Genomic DNA, 20,746 nt, shown 5'->3' on the forward strand with positions numbered 1-20,746 from the left:
AAATAGAAAGGCGGTTCGATAGTCATAACAAGTTAGTCTTCAAAATGGAAAATGAGTTTGACCTGCATAAGAAAGTCGTGGACTACATACGCCGCTTCTACCCACAGATGCTCATAGCGCCCGGCTTAGGGGAATTGCAGGATTCTGACAGCAAACGCATAAAATGCTGGCAGAAGGGTTATCAAAGGGGTCAACCCGACCTCTTAATACTGAACGCGCATTTAAGGTATGAAGGGCTTTGCATCGAATTAAAGACGCCGAAAGGAAATGGCATACTCTCCGCAGACCAACGCAAGATAATTTCGCAGTATGACGCGAATGGTTACCTGACCATGGTTAGCAACGATTATGACGTCATCTGTCGTGCCCTTAGCAACTACGCGGAAGGCATCCGTATTCCCTGTCGGTGGTGCTGCAAACGCTTCAAGACTACGGAGACAAGGGCAACGCATTTAAGAATATTTCATAGATATAATAATGAGTCGCGAACACGTTTCGCGACTGAACCAAATACACTGGCGTGACCTGATTTGCGGTAAAGCATACGAAATAAAAAATTACGTCGTCTTCGAAGACATCGACCGTTTACGGTTAGTCCTCAAAGACTTAGAAGGCAAGGAATATTCCCTTTGGGCGCCGGATTGCGTGCGGTACGTAATTCAGGGCGAGGAATTCACCCACTTACGCAGCTATGGTAAGGTAAATGGCCGATGGAAGTTTGACATTGAAAGAAGAGTCACTCCATCTCCTCTTTGTAGTTAAGCGCGTCTGCTAAAGTCCGCTGCGCTTTAGGATCCGCGGAGCACCAATGCCCCACAAAGGATCCTTCGGAGAATACCCTGTCGCAATGAAGGCAGGCGTATTTTTTACGCGGTTTGGGTATCGGTGGCTTACGAGGGGTAATGCAGTCGGCAGGTAGTTCGCAAGTAATGCAGTCCATATATTGAAAGGGTAATTAGGGCGCCCCCAAAGAATGCCGTGAAGTAGGCTACCATATACTTAGGGGACTCTGCAAGGCCCCTTTAAAGGGGTCTTTATTTTTATTTATTATTATTCATTATCCTTAATAATAATAAATAAAAATAAGGATGGGATTTGAGACTCTTTGCGCAAACCCTACCTTACTATTAAAGGCCCCAAGAAATGCTATTTCAAAAGTGTCTCAGAATGTTAACAATAAGGTTAAATCTTTGTTAAGTATGTGTGGAAACTATTTCAAAGAGTGTCTCAGAATGTTAACAATAAGGTTAAATCTTTGTTAAGACACCCCGGAAACTATTTCAAAGAGTGTCTCAGAATGTTGACGTTTAGGTTAAATCTTTGTTAAGACAGTTGAAGATATGTTCCTCTTCTCTAACACAACCACAACGATCACACTCCTGCCTCCAATACTCCCTTTTAGTCCACGGAACGCCTTCGGCGCGTTCAAAAGAGGGGAAAGTACGGACTATCTTCTTATGGTAATCTATGCGATTCCTTAAGTAATCCTCTTTATGCGGGCAGCGACACATCAAATCCGCACATTGGTAGCAATCCACGCCTTCCAAGTCGTAAGCGCGGGAGAGAAACCTATAATTCACTTCATGCGTTCTCCGGTGCGTCTGTAAACGTTGACGACTACTAAGTATCTTATTACAGAAACTACACTGTCTGGTTCGATTACAGACGCCCCTTTTCAGATGCTGCTGCATTTCGAAGGGGTTGTGGAATTCCTTATTACAGTCCTTACAAAGCCCACAAATGCGTTTATCCTGATGTTGTTGCATCTTTTGAACGGTGCTGAATTCCTTACCGCAATCCTTACAAGCGCGGCTAAGGGGTTTCTTTGTACAAACGCCGCGACGAACGTGGTATTGAAGTCTTTGTTTGGTGCTGAACACCTTCTTACACAACGAGCAGTCCATATATACTTAACAATATCTTAGCCTCCATTTAACATCCTTAACAAAGATTTAACCTAAACGTCAACATTCTGAGACACTCTTTGAAATAGTTTCCATATATACTTAACAAAGATTTAACCTTATCGTAAACATTCTAAGACACTTTTTAAATAGTTTCCAGGCATCCTTAACAAAGATTTAACCTAAACGTCAACATTCTGAGACACTTTTTAAATAGTTTCCAGGCATCCTTAACAAAGATTTAACCTTATCGTAAACATTCTACAGGGGATATCGCATGAAGTCCTTAACGGACTCCTTAGCCCACGCCGCCATCGTCACCAGCGCGCCAAACCGTTCTGCACGCTTCAGACCGCACATTTCATCGTACAACTCCTGCACGCGCTCTTTTAACCGGTCTATCTCCTCCCTTTGCATTTCTATGGTGTCTCTTTTATCTTTTGCGTCGGTGGTAATCCTCCTTACTGCGTCCACTGGGTCCATCGTATATATAATGGATCCGAACCATATTCCTTGTAACGCTCTGATCGTAGGACCCACCGGCTGCGGAAAGACCCAGTTCGTGGTAGAGCAGCTATTAGGACCCTTTAGATACCGCTTCGACTACATCGTACTGCTTTGCCCCACCTACGTGAATAACCGCACCTGGACGGGCATAGGAGTGAAAGACGACGACTTCTTTGTGGATATCTTAGACCCCAACGAGTTATCCAGCCATTTGAAGTTCTGGCACAAACAATTCCCTAAGGATACACAGACTTTACTCATACTGGATGACATTGCCTGCGGGGACGACGTAAAAAAGCGCACCTCCGAATTAGTGAAGCTCGCCTTCAGCGGTAGACACGACAATATCAGCGTTTGGTTGCTTTCCCAGCAGCTTACCAGTGTCTCTAAACCCTTCAGGGAAAACATAGGCTCTCTCGTAGTATTTTATACTCCAAGTAAGTCTGACCTGGAAACCATCTTAAGCGACTACGGCGGTGAGATATCCAAGGAACAGTTGCATGAATACATGCGGCATTTAAAAACGCACCAACATTCCAAAATGATCTTCTCTTTGAGGTTTCCGTATTCCATTAACATATATGGACATTGAGCAGCTCTTAGATGAAGTCCCCGCGCAGTTAGATGAAAGTAACCTCAAGGAACAACTTAACATCCTTGTGTCTTCGGGGAAGTGTAAAGAAATGATAGGCAAGGAACTTACCCATGAGCAAGTTAATAAGTTGTCAGAAGAGGAAGTCAAGAAATTCCATAAGAGGTACGAGGCTGCCCTTGCAAGTAAGACCACGGACGCCGTCGCAGACTCCGCCATCCGACTTGCCACCAAACTCCTTGGACTTGCGCTGCCCATAGACGACGTGGAGCAACTACGGAAGGACATAAGCGATGACTATGTCATCGCCCAAGAACTTAAGATAACCTGCGGGTGGTTGTCTTTGAAGTGCGGTAAGTTAATGGCAGTCGCCTCTGCGGCACTTCATGTAGCTCAGCATGTCGACTTGAAGGAGGTACTGGTGTCTTGGAAGGACTTCAAGAAGGATAGAGAAGTCGAAAAGGTCTTCCAGGCGGCACTTGCTGAGGTACCTGATCAAGTCGCCTCAAGTACCTAGTTAAGTCATTCGTAAGTACTTAGTCAGGTCATTCGTAAGTACTTAGTCAAGTCACCGTAAGTACTTAGTCAAGTCATTCGTAAGTACTTAGTCAGGTCATTATTAAGTCGTTCTCAAGTCGTAACCAAGTTACTTGTCAAGTCCTTCAAGTCCCTTAATATAAGATGAGTGGCACCGAAGAACAACCAGAAAAGGCTCCCGTAGAAGATACCAAGATTACCAAGGCTAAATCTCCAGGCAGAGTCGCTGCCGGTAAGAAGCTCGCGGAGATGAATAAAAAGAACAAAGCCAAAAAAGAAGAAAAGGTGGAGGAAAAAGAAGAGGAATCCTTCATTAATCCTGGGTACGTCATTGGCGCGTTAGGAGTTGCTATAGCAGCAGGCAGCCTTTACTTACAATGGCGGGCTACGAAGCCAAAAGTAGAACCGCCAACATATCACGCGCCCGTGCACGCACCCGTGGAACCGGCTGTTAGAAAAAGTAAGATCCCTGAAATGGAGTAGATTTATCACCACGTGCCGTGGCGACCTAGATTTTCCTTCTCGCTCTGTAATATAATGTCGACCGCGTTGTTAAAAACTGTTGAAGAAGCAGCTATTATTACTTCCATTGTTGCGGGTATTGGTTGGGTTGGTAAGAAAGTGCTCAAAGAAGACTTTACTGAAGACCCAAGCAAGAGCTTCGCTAATTTTGCTAAAATGACCGCTGCCGTAGGCGGGGCTATCATGGTAAAGGATTACCTACGGAAGGAAAAGTACCTGCCAACGACATAACTCGTGAAAATCTCTGTGATTTTCTAATATATAATGGCTAGCGTGGTCGCAGGTGGAGTTATTGCAGCTTTAGCATTCACTGGAGCTAATTATGGTGGTCAGTATTTGGATAGATTAGTTAGAGGTGATCGCAGCGGAGATTTAGCCGCCGAAAGGAAGAGACACGACTTAGCGCTGGAGAAATATCAAAGGGACGTGGCAGCTTGGAATGAAAAAAGACAAGCTTACAGGGATTGGTTGGATAAGAACTACCAAGACAAGATGCAGGCGGATAAGAACTTCGAAAACACAGACTACGCCTTTAAACTTTATGCGCAAGCACACCCCGCGGCATTAACGGGGTTAAAAAGGCCTCAGTTTAAGAATTACTATCAGCCTTCTAAGAAACAAAAAGACAATGAGTTGGTCTTCGTAGGAGTCGCAGGACTGGCCGGAGGCGTAGCTTTGGCGTATCTGCTCTAACGAAGGAAACCGTGTTTCCTGAAATATATGATCGTCTTTTTGGAAAGCGACAAGAATAACTTTACCACTTATCTGAATCCCCCCATCAAAGCCCATAAAGTTCGGTTGGTTAGTTGCTCTTTGTACAATTCTTGGTATAACCTGATTAGGGGCATAGTCACTGAGCATACAGGAGGATCTAACTATCAAGCCGTATTGCTGCCCGATGGACATTACACACCAATCACACTGGCCAAGGAATTAGCAAAACACGGTTATACTCTCACCACAGGATTGCCGCACGAAATGACCCTCAAACATAATATGTCAAATTATTCAATGACTTTTGGAAAGTCTGACCCATTGGGATCTTTATTATGTGCTTCAGGCAAGACGATTACCAACACAGCCATACCTGTGAAATGGAAAGTCGCATCCTCTTACGAAGTCTATTGCGATTTAGTCCATAGTTACAACAATGGAGAAAAGTCTTCTCTTATGTCCAAGTTTCTGCCCAAAGGTAATCCATTTGACTCAGAAGAATACACTCCCATTTCTTTGAGTTATGACTTGTCTAATTTGGTAGAAAGCATAAACATCACCATTAAAGTGGACGGAGAGACGGTGGATTTCAATGGACGTCAAATCAATCTCGTCCTGGAATTCATATAATGGGCCGCGTAGAGGACAAACTCAAAAGGATTTACTATGGGCCTGAAGGCTATTGGAAAGGAGCGTCGGCTATTAAGAAACTCGCGACCGCGGCCAGGGTATCAGAAGAAACGGCTAAGAACTGGCTAAGAAAACAAACCCTCTGGCAGGTTTATCTTCCCGTGCCCAAGTACATTCCCAGGCCTAGCTTCACCGTAAATACCCCCAATGAAGTTCATCAGGCGGATTTGCTTTTCTTACCGCACGACAAGGTGAGAAAGAAGACCTATAGATACGCTTTGACCGTAGTCGATATCGCAAGCAGATATAAGGACGCCGAACCCATAACCAGCAAGGATTCTGGGGAAGTCGCAGAAGCCCTAGGTAGGATTTATAAGCGCGTCTTGAAATGGCCTAAGCTGCTGCAAGTGGATGCGGGGACGGAGTTCATGGGCGTGGTTACTAAGACCCTGAAAGACCACAGCACTAAGATTAGGAGAGCCGAAGCAGAGTACCACAGGGGTCAGAGCATTGTCGAAAGATTCAATAAGACCCTGGCCGAGCGTCTCTTTGGGTACCAGTATTGGAAAGAAATGGAAGATCCCTCCAAACGCAACAGGGAATGGACTCAGAGGCTCCTCCAGGTCATCGCGGCTTTGAATAACGAGGCGGCCAGGGCTACGGGGATGAAACCCAAGGATGCCATAAAAAAGAAACACGTGGAACACAAGTCCTATGTCAGAAGTTCGAGGGCGGTCGGACTGAAGGAAAAAAGCTACCCCGCGACATAGTGGTCAGATACCTCTATCAGCCGGGGGAACTCGAAGGTGGCAGTAAGAGAGCCACGGATCCTAACTGGTCTTTGGAAACGTATGAGATTTCGAAGTCCGTCACCAAGGAAGGGCAACCCGTGTTGTATTACCTAAATGGCCCAAGTCGCGGATTCGTCATGGAAGAGCTGCTCATAGTCCCCAAAGACTCAGAGTAGTGCTGCTCCACGCGCCCGATTACACTCTAGGCATGTCAGTCTTACGTTGCCTCTGCAATGCCCGCGTTTGTTATTTATACGATCCACGGAGAACTGCTGATCGTCATTTGGGTCAAACCTCCATAGTAGAGGTATGTTACATTTGGCACACCTTGCCCCTTTCTTATAGACGTCGTCCACGCATAGGTCGAACGTCACATTTTTTTCTTCGTCGTGCCGCTTGTAGCGAAGGAGTTTCTTGGCAATGTTCTCTTTGGCTACGTCCTCTGGCGTCTTATCGTAGCGCAGTTGCGGACCCCAGGCTCTCTTTAGTTGCTTGGCATATTCTACGCGACTTACGGCGGTGTAGATAAGGTTGCTCCAACACAGCCGCTGGTCTATGATCCATAAGGTTTCTTTGATGGTAATTCCTTGTGCGCTGTGGACTGTCATGCAATAGCCCAAGCGCCAGTCTGGATGGGAGGTTATTTTTTCCACCTTTTCTATGGGTACCCAGGCTTTATCGTGGGTAACTGCGTTCTCTAGTTGAACATTCGTGCCTGGTACTAAGACATCTCTTTTTTGCATGCGGGTGTCGTGGGGTTTATAACAAACAGGTACGGGATGCGTAGGGAAGCGCTCTTGGTGTATTTTGAGTAAGTCTTTCTGTATGCGAGACTGTGCTGCGCGTTTGCTGCTCAGCACCAGATCCTTTGGATGCCACGTGTAAAGGAAGTCCTCGTATTTCTTCGCTCGTACGCGTTTGCGCAGCGTCTTGCATTGCTCGGCGTCACTAAGGCCCCTTAATTCCGCTTTCAGGTTTCTTACTTGATCCTTGCTGCGGTAGTCGGTGTTAATTTCCTCCGCATGGTCTACGAACCCCTTTAGCCATTCGTGGGGCATCTCTCCGGCTATTGGAGGAGGCTGGCAGGGATCTCCGGCGAATATTACTTGACACTTTCCACGGAGGAACTCTACGAATTCTTTGAGGATTTCCAAAGGTACGGTGCAAATCTCATCCCAAAGTATCACCGGAGGTATGTCGTGGATGGCTTCTGGTACCCACTTTTGGCCATTCCAACGAAAGAAGCTGTGGTAGGTCTGCGCGTCGTGGCCCATTTCGCAGAGTTCTCTTTCCAAACGATGCGTTGGCGTTAGCACCTTTAAGGCCGGAAAGAGTTCTAACACACGCGTAGTCTTACCGCTGCCTCCCGTACCGTAAAGGTAAGAGAAGCGTTGGTAGGAAATGGGGTCCTTTACGGTTGGCATGGGCCTCATTGTGGGCATTACGACGCCCCAAGTATTTTCTCCGTGATATTCTACGCGTTCTCTCCAGGCTTTTATTTCTTCGTCTTTGACGCGCCACTGGCCACTTTCTGCTAATTCATCGTCGGTGTAGAATTCTTGCATCTTTTCTAAGACGTGCGGTTTCACGTATAGGGAATCCGTGGCTACGCGCGGGATGTCCTCTTTGTCGAACCGCAGCAGCATCGCGAGAAGGTTAATATGCGCATATGCTAACATACTCGCACGCAGGTGGTAATATTGCGGTCGATGGTCTTGGTAGTAACACAATGCATTCCATTTCTGTTCTTTCTGACCTTCTATGAAGTAGTCCCATTTCTCCACAGACACCATTGTTCCTTGTTCATGGGCGCGCTTAATAAGGAAGCTTAACTCTCCTTCGTCTGTTATCAGGCGTCGCTGCATATGTTTTTCTCCTTCTTTAGCGCCCTGTGTGAATTTACCTATAACAATTCGCGCTGTGGGGTTGTGCTCTGGGAGCCATTGTGTAAAGGCGCTATGACAAAGTATGGCTTCATGCGCCGCGTAGGTAAGCAGCTTACGCTCTTCGAAGAACTTTAACAGCGGTATGGGTATCCATTCCTTCTCCTGCAAGTGCTTTCCATACCACGCGTAGATTATTGGATGTAAGTTCTTTGCGAATTTCCAACTGGTCAATCTAACGAATCCTGTAGCTGGCGCATCGTACTTACCATCTAAAGCCACGCGGAAGAACTGGGAGTCCGGATGTCCGTAACGGTCGTAATATTCCTTACAATCGCCGAGGCCTTTGAAACTGGCAGGATAGCAATGTTTCATATCCAGCGACACGTATTCGTCTTCGTCGTACTCCATGTTCCATAGGCCTCCGTGGCCGTGTTCTACGCATGCTTTGGCTACGTCTTTGAACTCTGCCGGCGTGGGTTTCCAGCCGTTTCTTTTCTTGGCAGCCAGAAAGTCCAAACTACGGGAGCTAAGCACTTCGTCTGAGAAGTCTTCTCCTAAGGTCTCGCACGCGCTTTGGATGCGCTGGTGTTCAACTTCGGGGCGGTAAAGAGTACCGTCTTGCGTCATAAACTGACTTCCTTCTGAATCCATTAGCCAAACGGAGTTCTCGTGGATTAAATCTGCAAGTGGCGACTCCTTGTAGACCTTGGTTTCTTTTTTTCGTGGGAATCTAAGTTCTCGCCACGCATGCCCGTTGTGTTGGTAAATTACGATAGGCGCACCACGGCCGCCGTACTTATGCGTCCCGGAGTAAATGAAGCCGTCGGTAATATCTTTCACATGGATTCGCCTCTCCAGCGCCGTTTCTAACTTCTTGATGTTGTCTATCGAGCCTCCGGTCCTATTAGTATCTTTTTCCCATTTCCTGATGGCTTCTCTTCTCTTTAAAGTCAGTTTACCGCCCCGAGAGGAGTCTTCAAAGAACTCTCTTACTAACTTCCCTACGCAGTTACCGGGATGTCGCATCGGTTTCAACTTCTTAACGTCTGGCGTCTTTATCTCGTACGCACCGTAAATGACTACGGTAACCGGGTAAGCAACCTCGTAGAACAGCATGTCTATTCCTACCAATGCTCCCGGGCGTGTGTTTTCGTTTAAGACAAACAGGTCCTTCTTACCAGACGCCCTGATAGGATTGCGCCCCTTTTCTATCATCCACTCGCCGTCTAAATACTTTATGAACGTTAGCTCCAACCGGTAGTTACCTTCGGGTATTAAGTTAATTATTCTTTCAGCCCTTTCTTCTGTCATCGTCTCGTCCGTATCTCCCTCCATAAATGTTGTGAAGGCAAAGTCAGCATCCAGACGATCCAACACCTGAGTTCGCAGTCGGCGCACAGTTTTATTTCGAATGCTTGTGATGGTGTCCATCTATATGTAAGGAATATTTTAACCTCCGTTTGCGGTTCGACAACACAGCAGCAGTAAGGACTTATCGCGCGGCTTATTCCCGCTGCCGGCGCCTTCCTTAAACCGCCTGTAAAACCCGTAAATCTTTGACATTGACCGCGAGTCCCCCTTACTGCTGCTTAAGGGTACCTGTGTTGTATGTTCAGGATAATGGACTCCTGGGCCCGGTTGTACGAAGGGTGGATAGCGCTATCCGACGGATAAATAGAGGATATTACACGGTGGCGCGAAGATCTTCATATCTTCAAGCCAACGTATAATTTTCCCGTTGATATATTGACAAATCCACAAAGAAAAACTACGGAAGTTAATTAAAACAGGTCCCGGAGAACATCGCAAGTGACGTCATCGATATCCTGAGTAGTAAAGATGGAAAATACGTTACTCTTGTCCTGGATGTAGTTTGTACGAAAAATACAAGTGGCATAGTATTTCCCGGTAAAACACTCATGTCTATATAATAAATTAGTCCTAACCAGTGGATAAATCCATATATAACAGTATCGAATTATCCACTGGATAAGGATAGCGCTATCCGCTTTTCGTACAACCGGCCATATGTATCAGTTATAATGACTAGCTAGGGAAAAGTTGACTGACATTATTATATAAAGTCATTATTATACCCAGAAAATGCGTTGCGATATTTCGAAAAGCATGCAAGAAAAACACTCAGCTGGCGTTCCTAAGCTTGCTTCTCTCGCGAGATTTGTACTCCCCAATTCCCTGGCACTGCATGAGTGTTGAGATCGAATGAATGACCCCCTCTTATATTCAAAATTCAAATTTAAATTCAAAAGCACCTTTGGAAACAGGCAGAAAAACATGTGTTCTATGATTATAAAAAATAAAGTCTGCACATTTTCCAACCATTACAGATTGAGTCGTAAACGTAACATTAAATACACGTGATCCTAGTTCGAGTATAAAAAAACTCACCAATTTAATCGAGCGCGCGGTAAGTTATAGACTAATGGTTTGTATGAAACATTCTTTGGAATTCCTGTGGTTTTGCTTGACATCCGAATTGATTGTCAATATTTACGCTGAGCGCTTTAACCTTTTACGGTGTTGTGTTTCGTGACAAGAAGGAACCAATGCCAATTATATTGGACAGCTTTGCGCAGTGAATCGCAGTACTATGCAAAGAAAACTCAGGCCTTAACATACTTTAGCGCGCTGACCCAACTTTAATGTATCCAAAACAAACCTCTTAAAAATCTATAATTCACCGATTTATATTTTAAGTGACCTGTCGGGTATTGGGTGATTGTGTCCACACTAATAGAGCTCAATAATCTCTTATGTCAAACAATCAATAGACTCGATTGTTGATACTATTTTTAGCCACGCGATTGTTTGTCGTAAGCTTCCGTTGGACGTTCGTCGCACGCAACCGAGGCTCCATATATAAGAAGAAGTTACTCGAAGATGGCGGATGCGAACACAGTTCTTCATTCGAGGTGCTATTCTTTCTCCTCCAAGACGCTGAAAATTGTCCTTTTTTGTTAATAACACCGTTTATATTTTGTTGATAATCGACCAAGTGCATCGAGATGAACTTTTTGTCATATTGGGATATTTTTGGAGTTGTTTTGATTACACTGTATTTTATCTTGTCTTGGCTGTATCCTAAACGCACGCAACAGAAGTCTGAAGTAAAGGCCGAGAAAGAGGAGTTCTCAGAGACCCATGAAGGAGAGGATTTGGAGGCAGAAAGAGATAAGGATGGCGTAATCTCAGAGCCTTTCATTCGTGGAAAAAGTGATATTCCAGAGTTTGTTTGGAATACTTCTGTACGAAGTTCGCTAAGTTATGGCGATGCTCATCATGCGGAGTCTACCCCACAGGAAGTCAACTCTTCGAGTTGTAAAATTGATCCCAGCTCTGTAGAAAACACAGAAAAATTAGAATCATCCAGCTTGGTTTCTGATCTTAGTATGCCTTCCTTTGAAAGTACAAACACTGCCAAGGGATCGGTTCAGTCGATGCAAAACTCTGGGCATGCCTCAAATTCACCAAATGATGAACTCCTCAACGACACTTCATCAAAGTTTTCTGAATTAATACTCTTACCCGAAGATATTTCTCTGTCATTAGCAGAGGTACCTGAAACAGAGAACAAGAAACGAGTAGGTAATGTTGTTGATTTAAAAGGGGACGAGAAGGATGTGTCTAAACCGGTTGAGTTTGAAGAAGTTCCATCAAATTCGTACATGGAATGCAATAGGAATTTAGAAGATGGTGCTGAGGGATTATCTCCTATTGACGTCGGCATAGCAGCCTCCGTGGTATCTGATTTCAGTGATAACCTCAACAGAAGCTCAGGAGAAAATACTGCATCTAGAGATATCCAGACTGTTGAAATAACAAGCTGTAATGCTGAGGAAATATCAAGACAAGTTCCTGCAGAGGCTATGGATGCCATTGATCTTCAATCACCATCACCTTCCAAGCAACAGGGAAAAGATTTGGAGAAATTCGCTAATGATTTGGCAAACACAACCATAGAAACGGCCGTAGATAACAGTATTAGTTTAAATACTTTTGCAGAAAGTTTGTCTGAGAAAATATTTTCAGACTCTGCTGATGATGTTATCTTGAAAGTGCAAACCTCTTTGGAAAGACAGAAAATAGAGGCTAAAATGCAAAAACGATTGGAAATAGAGGAAATGGAGGCACTTGGGACTTGTGTTGCAAGTGAAGTAGTGAATGAGGCTGTTGGTGAGGCAGCTTTGAAGAAAGAGTATATGGATAACAATGAATTAGATGTGACCTCTGCACAAGAAATCCAACCCCACATTGGTTTTGTGGTTGAAAATGTTGTTAATAGTGCAATATGTGAAGCTGCCTCGAAATTGAAAAGGGGTGATGTTGACCAACCTACTGAACCCATAGCAGAAGAAGAGACTTCAGGACTACATGATAAATCAAATGAAACTGAAACTAATAATAATGTCGAAGCAGTTTGTGACAGTGTCATTTTGCCAGTTGAGGAGCCATTGAAAGATGAAGCAGTTGAAGTAGTTGCTGAAGAGGATGTTAAACTAGAAAGTGAGATACCTCTTGATATTGATAAAACATTAATTGAAGATCTTCCTGTTGAAACATCAAGTAAAGAGGTGTCTGAAGAAGCTGAGAAATCTGTTGAGGATCAAAGTGAACAATTAATTGTGACAGATGATGAACAAAAGATTGATAAACAAGTTGAAGATGTTGAGGAGCAGTTTGAAGAAAATGTGTCAGAACTGTCTGCTAAATCATTCACAGAATATGCTGCAACAGAAAATGATAGAGAAACTGCTGAAGATGAGAAAACAAATGAAGAATTACCTGTAGAAAACATTCCCAAATTAAATGAATTAATAGATGCTGAAATAAAAGATGAAACAGCAATTTCTGACTCCAGTGAGGCAAAAGATGAGCCAAAAAACCATCAAATAACTGCTGAAGATGCTAAAACAGATGAGGAAACACCTGTTGAAGGCATAACTACATTACAAAAAACAATAGTTCCTGAAACAAAAGATGAGACGGCCATTTCTGATTCCAGTAAAACAAGAGATAAGCCAGAACTTGAACAAGACATTTTACCAACTGTAGATTTAGACAATAACTTTGAAATACCAAAGGACAATCTTGATGAACCTCTCAATAAGCATGAAGACTTGGCACCTGTAATTCCAGAAGTAAGATTAACATTAGATAAAGAAAAGAGTAATGAAACTGAAGTTGAAACCAGCCCATCAAGCTCTCCTGGATTAGTTATACAAAACCAGGTCACGTTACGAAACAAAGATCAACAGAGTAGTGATAATAAAGAAGGGTTTTGGAGAAGGAGTTTGATTTTAGACTTGGAAGAGGACTTGGAATTTGAAGATAGTATTTCAAGTGAGTCATATGACGTTTCCTCCCCAGAGCTCTCGAAGGGAAAAAAAGAGGTAACTCCACACTCAGAGGATTCTGGAGATTTTACTGATTCTGAAGAGGATGAGGTCATTGATCATGATGCTGAAGCCAGGCTTGGTGCTGTAGGGGGGTCTTCAAAATTGGCCAATGATGAAGCCCATTATGAGGATTTTGATTGGTATGATTATGAAAAGGATTCTGATGAGGAAGATGATGGTATCAAGGTATTTGAACCTGTTCTCACTGTTGATGGTCTTTGTGCCAGTAGACAGGTAGGGAAAGAAAAGCCAAAGCTTAAATCAGGTGAGAATCTTTTTCAAATATATTGGGGATTAATAATATAAGAAACGATACAGACATTAATCCACGACGTTCCGAGGTCATGCTGACCTCATTATCAAGTGTGTTTAATGAAATTAAATCTTGACTATTTATACTGTCTGTATTTATAAATAGTCAAGATTTAGTTCAATTAAACACACTTGATTATAAGGTCAGTATGACCTCGAAACGTCATGAATTACTGTCTGTATCGTTTCTTATATTATTCGTTTCTTATATTATTAATCTCAAAATCCTTACTTATCAAGATATTGGGGATTTCCAGGAAATGCCGATACCCAATGCTAGAAATGGATAAAGCCTCCCTCCTCCCCCAGTATTAAATTCTCTATTGAATTTACCCCAATGTTGACACTGGAGAAAACATGTTTGTCTGTGCACTCATTTTTCAAGAATTAAGAGTTTTTCCTTAGAAAAGGAAAAAATGAAAGAATTCTTTTTGGGAAAAAATGATCTGAATTTTGTATTGATGCTATTTCATGTGCTGTGAAGGGGTAGGGCAGGGGGGCTACTGTACACCCCCAAATCCCACGCGTTTTTCCTTTCTCCTTACTAGTCTCATTACATTTTCCAATCTTAGCCCCCCACTTTTTAGGGTGCTCAGGGTCGCCTGTATTTATTATTTATTTCAAAAATAATATCTAAAAAATTTGGTTATTAAATTTAAACCTTGATTTAAAAAGTTTTTCATTCTACTTTCATTTCTTGTAGAGATAACTATTTCTAATTCTTGTATGAGACACTGAATTTATGACTAATTGGTAGCTTTTATATTTTTGACTGGTGACAGTGGAAAACTAAATTCTAATAAGAATGACTTCACATAATATTGAAAATTGCTGTGAATGAATGTTTTCATGATGATCATAGTTATTCTTTTATTTCGCTCCAAAATTACCAGTTGGCTCCCACTATAACAGAGCTGTGGTCTTGGACAACGGAAGTGGTATAATCAAGCTTGGATATGCTGGAGACAGAGTTCCTAGAGTTATCCAACAGAATGTGACAGGCATGCCTCAAAGGTTTTCAATGCACATCACTGGGATGGAAAGTAATCTAAAGGACTATAAAAAGTATGGCAGTGAAGCTGTGGCCAAGGCTGGCGTCATGCATTTGAGTAAGTCAGTCATTTGTTATCAGCAAATAATTGTTCAGTAATCAATACAAATTTAATTCTTGGTGGTGACTCCTGTTAGTTACCATTACTATGTCCAGTAAACGATCTGAACATAGAAAAAAATTTTCAAACTCTTCACTATTTGAATTTCCATTTCTTCTAAGAGTAAGTTGAAATGCTTGTTTTCCTTGGCTTTTTTGCTAAATTTTACAAGCAATTCTTGTTTCTTGTTCAACAAATGCCATAAACCATGTGTATGCCAGGCTGTACAGAGCTGTCACTACCTGTCAAAACTGGACTAATCAGATAGCCCTATGCCGCATTTTTAGGCATTTTTAGCCGAGCGCTCTTTTTGTGAAAAAATGTTTTTTGAGATTTTACGATATTTTTCTCGTGAAAATCTCTCATATAAAGCAAATAGATCAGGCTTAGCCAATGTTCTGCAAAGAACATAGCTAAGCCTGATCTATTTGTTAAACTAACAACATAGCCAAAAATTCAATCCATAATTTACAGTTACAATCATAGTTTTTGTTTCATTCTAAAACGAATTTTGCGGTAACGGATAATGTAAATGCGTGACATAACAATAACTCATTATGTAATTAGTTTCAATTAGCTCAGACGATATCGAACAATCTGTCGTAGCTAAGAAGTGTAAATATTATTTTCCTTTACATTAATGGGCCTGGTTGTATGAGGGGTTGATAGCGCTATCCAACAGATAAATCCTTATCCAGTGGATAAGGCGATGCTGTTACCCAATAAGTTTATTCACTGAATAAGATGTAATAATCAGATAATGCTATTCACCCTTTGTACAACCAGGCCCAGGAGTCTACACGTATTTTCTTTGTTCTATGCAACCTATGTCACTTATTTCCCCCATTATTACAAGTAGTTACTTTGATTGCTTCCATACCTTACTGTTACAATTCTATAATTTGATATAATGTAGCCCATCCAATGAAGGCTGGCTTAATTGAAAATTGGACTGACATAGAAGAAATTTGGGAGTATTTGCTTTATGATGAACTTGGTGCTGAAGTTGGTGATAATCCTGTATTAGTCACCGAGGTTTCACAAAATCCAAAAAAGAACAGAGAAAAAATTGCAGAGGTAGGAAGAAAAGCTTGTAAATATTAAATTTTAGAAAAATATCTCTTTAGAAATTTCTGTCTTGGTTCTTCTTATTCAGAAATAAGTGTAAATGTATGGCATTATCTTGTTAATAGATATTATTACTTTAAAATCTTTATTCTCATTTGCTGCAACATGAGTAAGGCTCATTTTAAGGGAGTTTTGATACTACAGAAAAATATCTTTAATTCTTTTGTTGCAGATATTATTTGAACACTTGAATGTTCCAGCCATGTTTTTGGCTGATCAGTTACCATTGTCATTGTATGCCTCAGGATTTACCTCAGGTGTCTGTCTGTCCTCTGGCTATTCTTGCACTCAAGCAGGTGTAGTTTATGAGGGACACACACTAGCATACACTGAACAGCAGCTTGATATAGGAGGTGGTGACTTGACTGAGAATTTGAAAATTCTGCTGTGGGATATTAGAGCAAGGAACTTCACAACATCCTCTGGTTGGCAAATCGTTAATGATATAAAAGAAAACCTGGCTTTTGTTGCCAAAGGTAAGCCCAAAGCCTTGCCTCAAATAAGAATCCTGTTACCATATATCTTGCACTCCATCTTCCCTTTTCATATGATATATAGATTTTGCACTGAGTAGGCGGAAGAAAAACTAAGGGCCTATAACATTATAGTAAGGGTTGGATCCACATGCTGGTCCAGGACAAGCCTACCACCTGGCCTATCAGTTGCTAAGATGGGTGCAGCAATGGGTGCTGAGTGCACATGCTGGTCCAGGACTGGCCCTATCAGCTGCAAAGATGGGTGCAGCCAATGGGTGCTGATGGCACACTCTGGTCCAGGACTGGCCAGCTATCAGCTGTTGAGATGGGTGCAGCCAATGGGCGGTGATAGCACACTCTGGTCCAGGACTGGCCAGCTATCAGCTGTTGAGATGGGTGCAGCTAATGGTTGCTGACTGCACACCTACCCCTCAACAGCTGCAATCCTATGGTCCAACAGCAGCCTACAAAAAGAATTTTTAAAACAAATTAATAAGTTGATCTCCACTCTTCCCCAGATTATGACCATGATGTTGACAAGTACCAGAAAAATGACTCTCTTACTCAGTACTACAAGCTACCTGATGGCCAGATGGTTGATATTGGATATGAGTGTATGTCATGTGTAGAACCGTTATTCCAACCAGATACTTTAATGTCTGCAAACTCTACAACAGCCTCTCAACAGCCTGTGCATAAACTCATTGATACTGCAATCAAAAGGTGTATATTCATGTGATTATGTATGTCAATAGCTAAGCCTTTTGGTTTAGAGAATTTATTATTCTTGTCAAGGTTTTCCCCATTTCTCGCAATTACGTAATTCAGTTAGATAAAAACATGAGATATGAGTGGAATCTGTTGGAACTCTCCCTTGATTGGGGGGTTTTTCTCTGTGTTTTCTGGTTTCCCTCCCTTTGGAAAACCTAACATGCTACATGTAAATCCCAAGTCAATCTGTGAGTTAGTTGTGCCCTGACTTCGGTCAGCCCAGATCTTGTACAAGGTACCAGTAAAATTTGGAGTTGTTGTTGTTGCTGTTGTTGCTGTTCTTTGTTGTTGTCGTTGTTGTGTACTCCGACTATTGCCTAGCCGATTAGCCGGATATGATATCATGATACTTCTATCTGCAAGACGTTTTATTCAAACCCAATTCGTTTTTTAGATGTGATCCAGAGTTGCAGGATTTATGCTACAAACACATCGTGCTATCAGGAGGGACCACGTTACTCAAAGGATTCACTTCAAGACTACAGCACGAACTCCATCGTACTAACCCTCGAATACACAAGATACGTGCCCCAGAACATCGCAGACACTCACCCTGGATAGGAGGGTCTATCCTGGCAAGTCTTTCCATATTTGATGAACAATATGTCACTGTAGATGACTACAGTGAAATTGGATCACAAGTCATTCACATGAAATGTTTTTAAATGTGAACGCGACTAAAGAATGGTATAATAATGAAATTTGTAGAAGATTGGTCACGCCCTGGAATACAGACCTACAGTTCCATAGGGTATTCATGGTAACCAATAGGTAGAATTATCATAAATCAGCCACTACATTTAATTCTTGTACCACGGTTGAGAATGTTAACTTCAGGGTTCGTGCTACTCCTTAAACTACTTGAAAACTCCTTGAATTTAATTCACGTTTTCAAGGGCACTTGAAAAGCTCTTGAATTTTATGATTTTAGCGAAACTCTTTGAAAACTCCTTGAATTTTTGCTTTGATCATTACTTGCATGGTTCTGAAAAAAATATAGTCAGAAAGATTGGAAAATCTGAAAGTCGGTCATGTGCAACTACCGTGTAAACTGAACCGAACTCCTTGAAAATTCATTTTTGGGTCCTTGAATATTCCTTAAATAGTCCTTGAATTTTAAGTGTTTACCTCAGCACGAGGTAATTCCTGTGCCCCAGTTAAGAATGTTAACTTGTTTATCTTGCCTTTGTTCGGGAACAGTTTCATTCGTTCTACCTTTTCCGCAGCCCTATTCTCTCCTACCATGCTTGCAGAGGTCTTTATCTGCCCTCTGTACGTTATGAGAAAAATAACCTCTGTTTCAATGGAAATAACATCCACCTCAAGATTTTCTTTCGTTTCCTAAACAGTCTCCAAAGGATTTTCCTTTATCTTTTAGTCTGAGAATTTCTTAAAGAGTTTACCCGGGCAGAAGGGGGAGGGGTACAAGAACTAATTGCAGTGGCTCATTGGGAATACATTTCTCATCTGAATAAGAATTTATGATAGATTTAATTCAAGAAAGAAGTGAAAAACAAAATGAAGTTTAGCTTTCTATGGTCTTGCATGCACTTTGTAGTGAGAGTCGCAGGAAGTATCGAGAGAAGAAAGACGGAGCAAAGAGTTCTCAGAGGAAGGAACTTAATTCTGCCAAATGAATTCATTCTTCCGAATGAATGATAATTAGCAGTTTGTGTGAAAATATTGGATAAAAATGCGGTATATTCTTCGACTGAAAACCACTCGGTTACGAACGAAAACGGCATGCATTTCAGCGCTCGCGTATGCTGGGCTTTCCTTTACTTCAGGAAACAGTCGAAGTTCAAAACTACACCGATCCACTGTCGACACCTAAAAATTATACAATGATATCAAGCTAAATAGACACGTCATGATTCATCAAAGTTATACAGAGCACTAAGAGAAAAATAGAATTAGCTATGCACCTAAATATATATAGATAACGTGATAAAGTGGTTTTGTTTAACCCGTGAAATAATATTGTTTTCTGAATCTCTATTATGTGACCTTTAAAACGATATATAGTTTCATGGGGTTTTATTTAAAGTGTTGCGAAGAGAGAGTCTTAAACGAAACATACCCCTGAAGGTCTCCAGTGACCTTAAAGGACGAAAATTTCCGCCCCACCCTTTCTTCCGGTTCACCCTTTCTTTGATTCCTGGATCTGCCTCTGCTTCGATTGACGTGTATTGTATTATTTTATTATTGAGTGTATTGCCCGATTTCTCCTGTTGCGACTGTTGTATCGATCAGCGCGTAGCAACGAAAACAGCGGTAGAAACCAATTGTGTTTCATGGGTTACTGCAATGGCTCAATATTCTGTTAACTCAGTCATTTCAACGGCTTGCTGGAAATTGGTTTTTCACTAACGTCAATCAAAATTAATCAGTCGATAACTGATATTTTTGACTGGCGGCAGTGAAAAACCAAATTCCAACAGACAACTCGCAACTACTGACTTCGCATAATATTGAGAAAAGCGATAAGTAAGATCTCTTTACGAGTTCGAAAAGGTTTCACAGAGGCGTGGTCTGGTGGAATTTAGATGGGTGCGGAAAACGTCTTTTATGTGGAGGAGGGGGTAAGATGATTTGTTTATGATAGTTGGAGGACCCCTTACACCTTAGCGAAAAATATTGACTACGCCAATAGTTATCTTTTCTCCACAGATAGCTAACAATTTCTTTTATACTTTACTCGGTTTTATCGATATTTTGTTCCTCGTATCTGTCACTCGGAAACTTCCGACAAAAATCCTAAGGTGTATTGAATTCTGACGATTACTAATATTAAGGAGACAAGTATTCGAATTTCATTACCTTTAGTTTTCTATTGTGTTTTATTACCAATTTTGGCTGTTTATTCGAGAGCAGCATCCCATCTTGTCGCTCCCTCACTAATTACGGGTACGATGGAGACTACATCTCATCATGATGCCAACATAGTTCAGGGGCGGTGTTTGTTTGGTATTCAAGAGATCTTGCAGATGATATATCAAAATTGTTAGTCAAGTATCTTTAGAACACAATCATTTCACGCCTTGCGTCAGAGACTACTAATAGTTTGGCATATAGCTTGCCAAAGTTAGAGTGCTCACACTAAATCCGTGAAACAAATACTAATTTTTAGCACTAAATAGTGATAATTAAACAATAGAAAACAAAGGATTCTGTATGAAATAGTACTAATTAGTACTATTTGATGTTCACGGTTTTAGTGCGTGCACTCTAAGCGAAACATTTCTTAACTTTTCTCTTTGCAGACCTGTGCCAAATAAATGCAGCCCCTGACTAGTTAACATTTACAAAATGCAAATTTACAATTCAGTTTTGTGTTTGTAGAGTATGGAGTCGTATAGGCTTCTATGAACGTATATTTTTTGTACGAAATAAATTCAGTTCTGTCTG

General features: G+C 41.9%; 1 protein-coding gene across 1 annotated transcript; it reads left to right on the plus strand.

Moving 5' to 3' along the window:
• The first annotated feature begins 10,965 nt into the window (after nucleotides 1-10,965).
• On the plus strand, nucleotides 10,966-20,746 carry LOC116293708 (uncharacterized). Its single transcript, XM_031701170.2, has 6 exons — nucleotides 10,966-13,765; nucleotides 14,706-14,921; nucleotides 15,880-16,040; nucleotides 16,264-16,567; nucleotides 17,086-17,290; nucleotides 17,733-20,746. The coding sequence occupies exons 1-6, from the start codon at nucleotides 11,110-11,112 to the stop codon at nucleotides 18,001-18,003; spliced, it is 3,813 nt and encodes a 1,270-aa protein (XP_031557030.2). The 5' UTR covers nucleotides 10,966-11,109; the 3' UTR covers nucleotides 18,004-20,746.

Source organism: Actinia tenebrosa, unplaced genomic scaffold (genome assembly GCF_029948245.1).
Source record: "Actinia tenebrosa isolate PJP-AT-01 unplaced genomic scaffold, QUT_ActTen_1.0 PGA_scaffold4__44_contigs__length_22323623, whole genome shotgun sequence".
Lineage (NCBI taxonomy): Eukaryota > Metazoa > Cnidaria > Anthozoa > Actiniaria > Actiniidae > Actinia > Actinia tenebrosa.

Bases quoted from the DNA above. Each gene is read 5' to 3' on its own strand.
- LOC116293708 (XM_031701170.2), top strand. From the start codon at position 11,110: ATGAACTTTTTGTCATATTGGGATATTTTTGGAGTTGTTTTGATTACA. The intron at 16,041-16,263 runs GTAGGAAGAAAA...CTTTTGTTGCAG, and splicing joins ACAGAGAAAAAATTGCAGAG to ATATTATTTGAACACTTGAA. The intron at 16,568-17,085 runs GTAAGCCCAAAG...ACTCTTCCCCAG, and splicing joins CCTGGCTTTTGTTGCCAAAG to ATTATGACCATGATGTTGAC.